The following is a 9,045-nucleotide window of genomic DNA, read 5'->3' on the forward strand; positions in this document are numbered from 1 at the left end:
TGTGAAAACACTGGTCACTATTAGATATTGAACACTAACTCTTGGCTCAAACCCAAATGAGCTACCTATTTAATTCCCAAACATTCACTGGAATTCTGAGAGAGAGAGAGGAAGAGAGAGAGAGAGAGAGATGTAAATGTAAATTCTGGTTCCACCTATCAGACTCTTCCCCAGAAAATCACCATCACTGTGCGTTTATACACTGAGCAGCACACCCAGAGATTGACCCTTTACAGTACTTAGTGGACAAGCACCAGCTAAATGTATCAATTCATTTCAGGCAGGCAAAATTAAAACAAAAACAAAACACGACTCAAGAAGAATATATTCATCACTGGCAAAGAAAACTCAAGAAATAAACAAATTAACCTATTTCCAAAAAATTAAGACAGAATAGAAATTGGCATCATATCTGACCAAAATTAAAGGCTACTATCACAGGAAGCTTCTACCAAGGTATCGTATGAGTGAGAACAGTCTGGCTGTAGAGACGGGTCAGCACAGACAGAGCTGGAGACCCAGAGAGGACAGACTGTGTTCACACTGCACTCAAGGGGTCATAGAGGATGAACTGAAATATGAGAGCATTAGAAATACATATTTTAAACTCATAGGACAGATATTGCCTGAATTCAGCAGAATGAGTAATATAGAGAAACTCTCATTTGTTCTTGGAGAGAAGGCTGAATGTATAGATTTAGCAGCGATTATGTGTTCTTCTGTCATTATCTGAGGGAGAGAGGGTGACCCCTCACTAAATACTGAAAGTGTCTGTAACAGGGTTTAAAATTGGCAAGGAGGAGGCGGGAACCAGACGAAGCATCAAAGTAATATTTGAATGAAAACTTAAAAAGACACACAACACACACATGGCAGCTGCGTGTGGCTCTCTCTCTCCCGAACTGCCGCATCCGGCTGCATTTATCCCTCTCCTCGGCTGATTAGCCCGCCCTCCTCCTCGTCACAGTGTCAGTTTAATTTACTGTTACTCATTGTTCTCTGTAGTTACTTTTCTTTACATTTTGTGCATTTTCTTTACATTTTCTTTACATTCCCTCCTTTGCCTCAGGCCGGGGAACCCCCGGCATGTACATACACCCCCCCCCCCCTTCTGGGCTTTTCCCCACCTCTCTAGAGCTGGGGAGGGAAAAAAAAGAAAAGGAAAGGGCGAGGCAGAGCAACAGTGAGAGAGAGACTCTGATCCTGATCACACTGTGTGGGTTTGTTTTTATGATTGTGACCAACTAACTAAACATAATCTCACTTATTTTGTGGCTATATATCAAATAAATAGATAAATGGACATAAAATATCGATTTGAGGTTAAATTTGTTTGTGAGAAGAATCATAGGGTGGACATGAAACTACTACAGCTACATTGTGTAGGAAATCATTTACCTGGAACAATGATCAATTATACAGATCAGCTGTCATTATAAAAAAATATCTAACTGCATAATACTGCGATTGACCAATCAGAACCAAGTATTCCAGAGTGCCGTGTATTAATAAAATATATTTGTGTGTGTCCCACAGAAATGCACAGAATACTGGCCAGAGAACAGTGTGACTTATGAGGGTATCGAGATCACTGTCGAACAGGTTATTCAGACAGATGACTATAGTCTGAGGATTTTCACTGTGAAGGTTTGCTTTTTTTTATGTACAGTATGTGTATGTGTGTGTGTGTGTGTGTGTGTGTGTGTGTGTGTGTGTGTGTGTGCACGCGTGTGTGCGTGCGCACACATGGAAGAAGAGAGTATTTTTTACAAGGAAGAATTGTTTAAGGGTCTGATGCTCCAAACAAGGTTTACATCGTGGAAGGTCATGCATAAATGTCATGTGATTCGGCTATGGAAAACTTATGGAAGTACAGAATGAAACATTTTTGCAGCTTAGCTTTAATAAATGTGTTTTTGGTCTGGAGAGGACGTTTTGAGGTCTGAAAGTTGCAGTATGTTTTCAATGAACAATTAACTCTCTTATCCCAATAGATCATAGAAAATGTATTTCTCATGCTAAATAAAATGAAGTACCAAACGTAAGCTTGGGAGGAGCTTATTCATCTAGGCCTGCCAATCATATTCCAAGAATATACAACGACTGCTTCCCTCGCACCAGTTATTATTCTTCCGGCATCCCTCCATAACGCTTATACCAATTATGAAGTATTATTGCCAATTATTATCAATTACCAATTATACAAAAAATGTGTTTCTATTTCCTGCATTAGTTAGATTGACCAGGGGGGATCTCAGAGCTCAAGCACAGTCCTGTGCTTGAACCCCTCCATTATGGACAGCATGCCAAATCCATTAATCTTAATATGCTCCAGGACTATATGAACCAGTGAACTTATGAAATATGTTTGAATTGTACAGAATAAAACACATTTTATTTATGCTAAAAAAAAAAAAGAAAATTACTCAAATAGATCAAAGTCAAATATGCTTCAATCTGTGTGTGTTTATGTCTGTGTGAATGAAATAGAGAAAGAGAAGTACTGGCTGAATATTTTTCTTTCTCCAAGTGTGTTTTCTAATGTTTCCTCTGGAGGCATTGCTGTCATGGCAACAATACTTCCTAGCAATGCAGTGTTTTACATAATTGAAGGAAATTTAGTTAATCACAATATCTGTGTAAGATACCTTATAGAGATATCACAGAATATGTATATTTGTTTGTTAGTATGGGCATAAGTTTTGTGCATTAACATACAGGTCAATGTTTGTGTGTGTAGAGTGAGGGTGAGGAGCGTACTCTCAGACAGTACTGGTACACATCCTGGCCGGATCAAAAAACTCCAGATAAAGCCCCACCTCTGCTGGAATTGGTTCAGGAAGTGGAGGAAGCAAGAAAACAGGCTCCTCCCAACAGTGGCCCTGTCATTGTCCACTGCAGGTACTAACAAAACGAACTCTGAAAGAGCATAAAAAGCATTTTACATTCTACATTCTTGTATTTAACAATTATAGGTACATCTATACATGGTTACACTATAAAATACAATACAGTATAATGTAATTGACAGTATATGGGTATTCACTAAGTTCACCAACTAAGTTCACTAGTACAGTATCTGTCATCACAAATACTTTGTGAACAAGTACAGCTTCACTGATTGCTATTTGACTGGAGGTTTAGGGTTTTTGTAACAAGGATGAATATATTCTTCTTAAAATTTACCATACTTCTGAAAATGTTTCTTCTAAATATTTTGTCCAAATAATGCTTGTCCAGCTCAATCCTTATGTCTTGTTTTCTACTCTTAGTGCAGGGATTGGACGCACTGGCTGTTTCATTGCTACCTCCATCTTGTGCCAGCAACTAAGCAATGAAGGGGTGGTTGACATCCTGAAGACCACTAGCCAGCTACGCTTGGACAGGTACAAAGTATTTTCACTGTATTTACAAGTTTTATTTTAACATGAGTGTCAGTTTTAGTACTGAGAAAGCAGCAGAATAAACTCCTAGAGTGTGCCTATGTTAAATGTTAACATGACATCAACGGTATCGGGGCGACCTAAAGTCATTTAAAATAATGGAAGATTGCAAGATCTGGTGTGGATGTATTAGGATATTGTTAATGTATAAGTGTTACAAAAACAAATGCTACCTCTCTATATAATAGGTTTATTATGGACTTAAGGTGACTATGTTATTTTGTAGATGAGGAACATTTAAAATTGTTCTTAAGCTGTTGGATTTTGCTGTTGTGTTTTTAGAGGTGGGATGATTCAGACAGCGGAGCAGTATCAGTTTGTTCATCATGTACTCAGCCTGTATGAAAGACAGCTTCGGAAGACCTCAGAAGAGTAGAGCCTCTATGAGTGCACAACCTTCACACCACTCCTCACAGAGCCGATGACCTTCATCTGAACATATGTGGCAAGCACTGACTTTCAGTACTTCATGTCTTAACAAATAACAGTAGTTTAGGTTGAACTATCTTTTACGAGCAGGCACAATATTAGATTTCATCTGTTCCTTAATTCTACCTGCCTGCTCTCCAATCTCCTCAGCCAATAGCCAAATCTCATGCCTAATCAAGACACCGATCAGTTATTAAACATACTTTTTCTATTCATCACCATTACAGTAACATAAACAATACACAATTACTGCCCTAATAACAATTCTCAGCAGACCATCAGTGCTCAAACATGACAATATTTGTTTGTGTGTATACTTCATATGAAGTGGTTTGGTATGAACACTACAACAAGCAGACATCGAGGCCTCCATTTGGCTGAGACTATGTAAATTTAACATTTAAGGACCTCTTCGATTTCTGAGCCTACAAATACAGCAATTTCCTTTTACTGCGAAGACATTTTTACAGGATTTATAACTTAATGTAACTAAGATTCGTTGTAAAGTGTGTTTATACGTACAAATATCGGTTTCACATGTTGAAAGAGCAACCTCTTGGCAATCTAAACTGTCAGTATGTATGTGTGCATGACTAAGTGTGTGTTAGTGCTACAGAAAGAGGGGCGAAAGAGAAAATGTTTACTATGTGTTATGATGATTATCAGACTCCGGATGTGTGGTTGGTCTCAAAGGAGAACTGAACCTACCACGTTTAATACAAAATGGCCTTAATATGTGTCTTTCTGTTCTAACTGGGGTCCATGTGGATGTTTGTAGATGTTGTTGGGCAGATCTGATGGCAATGTGGTGTTACAGCCTGTCATAGTCTCAATAAGTAAGATTGGGAGAAAGACCAGTCTCAGTACAGAATGATTTACATTTTCCCTGAGCAAACCTTTGCCTTCTTGGTGTGTTGTTGAATGCTACAGTATAACTTGTGAAAGGTTTTATTTGGACTCTAAAAAGCATTGATGCTGCACCTCAAGGTTTTGTATGTATTAAAATGCCGAAACACTGTATTCAACTAATGTTCAATTTATAAATCATAGCTCATATCAATAGCAGAATTCATGACAACAGGACATATGTAGTTGGGATGTTTTTGCTCTGTACGTCCAGGTTACTGTGAGTTATTATTACATTTATTTTATTTGCTTGTTTTACTCTGCTTACATTATCATTGTTTCTATGTGGGTCTGAGTATCTGATTAGTTAAGATGTATAATCAGTATTTGCCCAAGTTGGCAGCTCATACAGCTTTGCTGAGACTTGCAGTTTGCATGAGCAAGTACATTTAGAACTTTTTAATTATGCACAAGAGAATTTTGAAATTTTAAGCAGACGTCTGTGTGTGATTATGTGCAAAAGCTTCTCATATGGCAGCATCTCTGCTGTCAGAATAAGCATCTTCAATCAATGACCTCATATGATCCAGCTGGAAGTACAACACTGGAACTCAAATGCAAGTTATACTTCAACTTTCTTTAAAAAGAAAGTTACTGCTACTACCCTAATTGTCTCCAGTTGTCCTCTAACTAGTCATATGTCCTCAAAATGATGTTTCCTTTCAGGCAGCTCTGTGCTGAAATTTGGAAGTTTACAGAAGCTCAAACACTCCCTTTTTTACACAGGAGATTGTACTGGCTTTTTAGTGTTGTTAGTTCAAGGCCTCAACATACTGTAGTTTGCCAGAAATGAGAATGTGCTTTAATTGCTGCTGTTATCATAGTCTTTTTATTATTGCAGAACTGCTTTTGTGTTTTAGTTGGTATTGAGTGGTTGAATTGTATTATTTGTTTTTTAATTAACTGACATATTAGTCATATTTATTGAAAGAGTTTTGTCTCTGTTTTGTGCTGTTGTTACACTGCCAAAGACTGTAGTGATTGGTCCATACCACAAAACCTGAAAAAATCTAAAACATCTAAAAATTCTATATTTCCAAACTTTGAATACCGTAGCCAGTTTTAAAATTGTGGACTTGAATGAAACCAGCATTTATATATTTTTATCCTGTTTTTAAAAATGAAGAATCTGGATCCCCACAGCAAAACCTGCTCTCTCGCTAACCTGTCATCCGTAGTTCAGGATTTTTTTCTAATGATACACTGGTCTAGTTTTATCTGATATTGTTCTCTGCCTTTGCAGAGTGCTTTTGATACTGCGTCTTCATCATGCATTAAAAGTGTTAAAGGAATATTCTGGGTTCAATACAAGTTAAACTCATTCGACAGCATATATGGCATAATGTTGATTACCACAAAAGACCATTTTACTCATCTGTCCTTTTCTTTATAGAAAAGAGGTTACAGTGAGGCACTTACCAGAGAAGTGAACGTGGCCAATTTTGGGAAGGCTTAAAGGCAGAAATGTGAAGCTTATATTTTTATAAAAACACTTGCATTAATTCCTCTGTTATAACTTTTTAAAGTTTTATTTGAGTTGTAAAGTTGTTCAAGTTGTCATTTACAAGGATTACAGGGTTTACAGCGTTATGTTGTCATGGCAACAAAGTTGTAAAATTGGATAAAACTTTACACAGAAAAGGTTGATAAGCGATTTTATCACACTAAAATCATGTAAACACACACATATGGTTTACGTCTTGTAGCTATACTTTTGAAACTGTGAGTATTTTAATGTTTACAGATTGACCCCTATTCACTTTCATTGTAGGTGCCGCGCTGTAACCAAGATTTTTGCTTTTTTTGAAGAAAAGGAGGGACGAGTCGAAATTAATTTTTGTGGTAATCAACATTATGCCACAAATGCTGTCAGTTGAGCTTAATTTGTATTGAACCCGAAATATTTCTTTAAAAATTAAAGTGAACTGAAAGTAGGTACTCTATGAAGTTATTATTCTGCATTTTGTGGAACTAGTTTCTCTGGACAACTGTGCTTTCAGCAAAACAGCAAAATTTTCCCCAATTTTCCACTCTTTCATCTTAGATAGATTATAAGGGCACCGTTTATGTTTAAAACTTTCCCCTAATGTAAAACCTATGCAAAACTTATTTAGAGAGGTAACTGAGAAAACAGTTTTTTTATTTAAAGTGGTTAATTTAACTCTTTAAAGGAATGCACTAATTGAGGCACTATCGACAGCATTTGTGGCGCAGAAAATAATTTTGACTTCCCTCAGCTAGGCAATAAACATTAAAATACACACTGCTTCAAAAGAAATCACAAGACAATCAAACCTTTCAACTTCATTGCCATGTCCATATGATGCCAGTAAAGCTAACTTTCACATGACAAACACAAGGAAGCAAGGGACTGGAAAAATCTCTACTCTCATGAATTAGCACCTAGTAGTCCCACCTCAAAAAGGATGATTTAAAAAAAACTTTACAGCTAAAATATTTAACATGTTTTGCTGAATAATTGTGTTAAATGTGCTTTACAAAATATTTCTGCTTTTAAACCTTCCAGGCCCAGTTTAGTTCCATTGTAATTGTGTCACTGTGACTGCAATTTTTTGTTTTGTTTTTTGTTTTGAGGAATGGGTTATATTTATTTTCTGTGAAAATTAATATTATGCCACAAATAGTGTTGACAGTCAAACTTGAACCCTAAACATTCCTTTAAGGAAATGTTTTGTTATTTTGAACCAAATCTGTGCATCTATTACATGCTGTTTCTCACCCCGATGGGCCATTGACTGGTTCTGTACTGTGTCTGCCAGGACAACCTTGCTGAGACTTTTTTCCAGAGTCACTTGTCAATTTCAGGACAATACTGTTTTAGGTCATCAGCACTCATTCAGTGAGTTTGTTCACACTGAGTAAATTCTATTTAAACAAGACTTTTTACATGGGTATAAACTAGGCCTTTTGTAGTCTGAATCACTAGTGCCCACAAATATAACAAGGAAATCCAAATTTTTTGGGGATGTACTAATTTATTCTTTGGGTAAAACGTTTAATCTTTATGCATTCAATGCATGCAGCAATCTTGATCAGGGTCAAATCAAAGTTTTTCATACAATCCTGTGCCGTTAATGTTACCTGAAGAATAATTTTTATAATTGAATCAAAGAATATTTTTATCACTGTTGTGGTTCATAGATTGCTAGAGAAGGGCTAGAATTGCAGTTTAGGGGAGTCGTGCCCCTCCCTCAGCTCACTGCCCACTCACTCTCAGTTGGACCCACTTCCTTCAGAACACTCCATCTGTCAGGCCCATCTGTGTTGCCAGAGAAGAGTAACACACACATAGGCACAGCAAACAAATATATCATTATATCATACAAACAAATAAGCTCTTGGGCCAATCTAGCCTGCATTATAACCACAAAACAGTAATTGTAATATATTTTCAAGAGAATCTGGAATGTGCTCTTTTATTTTTAAATGAACTTTAATTGAATAATCATGAACTACTCACTACCAGCATAATATGTCTTTATGCACTACTGTACAAAGCTAAAACAAGCACAAAGATGAAATACTGATTTTTGAATGTGAATACAGAGACCTGTGCCTCAGCTGTCTTAATATCTGACATTTCAATGCCACCCAGGTATTTGGCCTTTTTCTTCTTCATTTCACCTGACATATTTTCAAGATTTTTTGTTCAGAAACCATGCATAGAACAGTGTTTTAATATGTTATGCTTATTTATGGTCTTTTATTGTGATTTTGTTTGAAATGTTTAGCGCCCTTCAGTCTCAAAAAAGAAAAACGTTTAATTTTAATCCTGTTCTGTAGTGAAATAGATGTAGTTTGGAAAATACAATTTGCCTCATTACTTTCGTATTGTTCCTCTGCTTTTAAGATCTAAATAGAATGTAACATGATTAAGTTTACAATATCATGGCTTGTATTATTGGTATATGCTTTAATTTTTAAATAAAAATAACTTTCTGTTAATCAGGACTGTGGAGTGATTGGCGTTTGATTGACATGGTGACAATGTGCTAAAGTCTAATAAAGATGCTTTACCAGATTTTTGCCACAGTGATTGTTGTAAATAACATCAAACAAAAATAATATATAATATTGACCCTGATTACATGTATTATATATAAAAGTGCAGTTTTTCCAGAAGGATAATTAAGGCAACAATTAATTTCTCTGGAATTTTAATATTTTCATCTCAATTCATGTTGTTTGGTTCAAAATCATTAGATAGTAAATAAGAACATACAGTGGTGTGAAAAAAGTATTTGCC

General features: G+C 36.2%; 1 protein-coding gene across 3 annotated transcripts in view; it reads left to right on the plus strand.

The window, feature by feature from the left end:
- The window catches only part of LOC127446470 (tyrosine-protein phosphatase non-receptor type 5-like), a 25,841-nt gene extending 17,021 nt beyond the window's left edge, over positions 1 to 8,820 (plus strand). For all 3 annotated transcript variants that reach the window (XM_051707435.1, XM_051707416.1, XM_051707426.1), the window contains 4 exons: positions 1,537 to 1,647; positions 2,741 to 2,901; positions 3,273 to 3,386; positions 3,726 to 8,820. In XM_051707435.1, coding sequence (XP_051563395.1) covers positions 1,537 to 1,647; positions 2,741 to 2,901; positions 3,273 to 3,386; positions 3,726 to 3,819 — 480 coding nt within the window. In that variant the 3' untranslated portion in view covers positions 3,820 to 8,820. The remainder of the gene's footprint in view (positions 1 to 1,536; positions 1,648 to 2,740; positions 2,902 to 3,272; positions 3,387 to 3,725) is intronic.
- The last annotated feature ends 225 nt before the right edge of the window (positions 8,821 to 9,045 follow it).

The sequence above is a fragment of the Myxocyprinus asiaticus genome, chromosome 1 (genome assembly GCF_019703515.2).
Source record: "Myxocyprinus asiaticus isolate MX2 ecotype Aquarium Trade chromosome 1, UBuf_Myxa_2, whole genome shotgun sequence".
NCBI lineage: Eukaryota > Metazoa > Chordata > Actinopteri > Cypriniformes > Catostomidae > Myxocyprinus > Myxocyprinus asiaticus.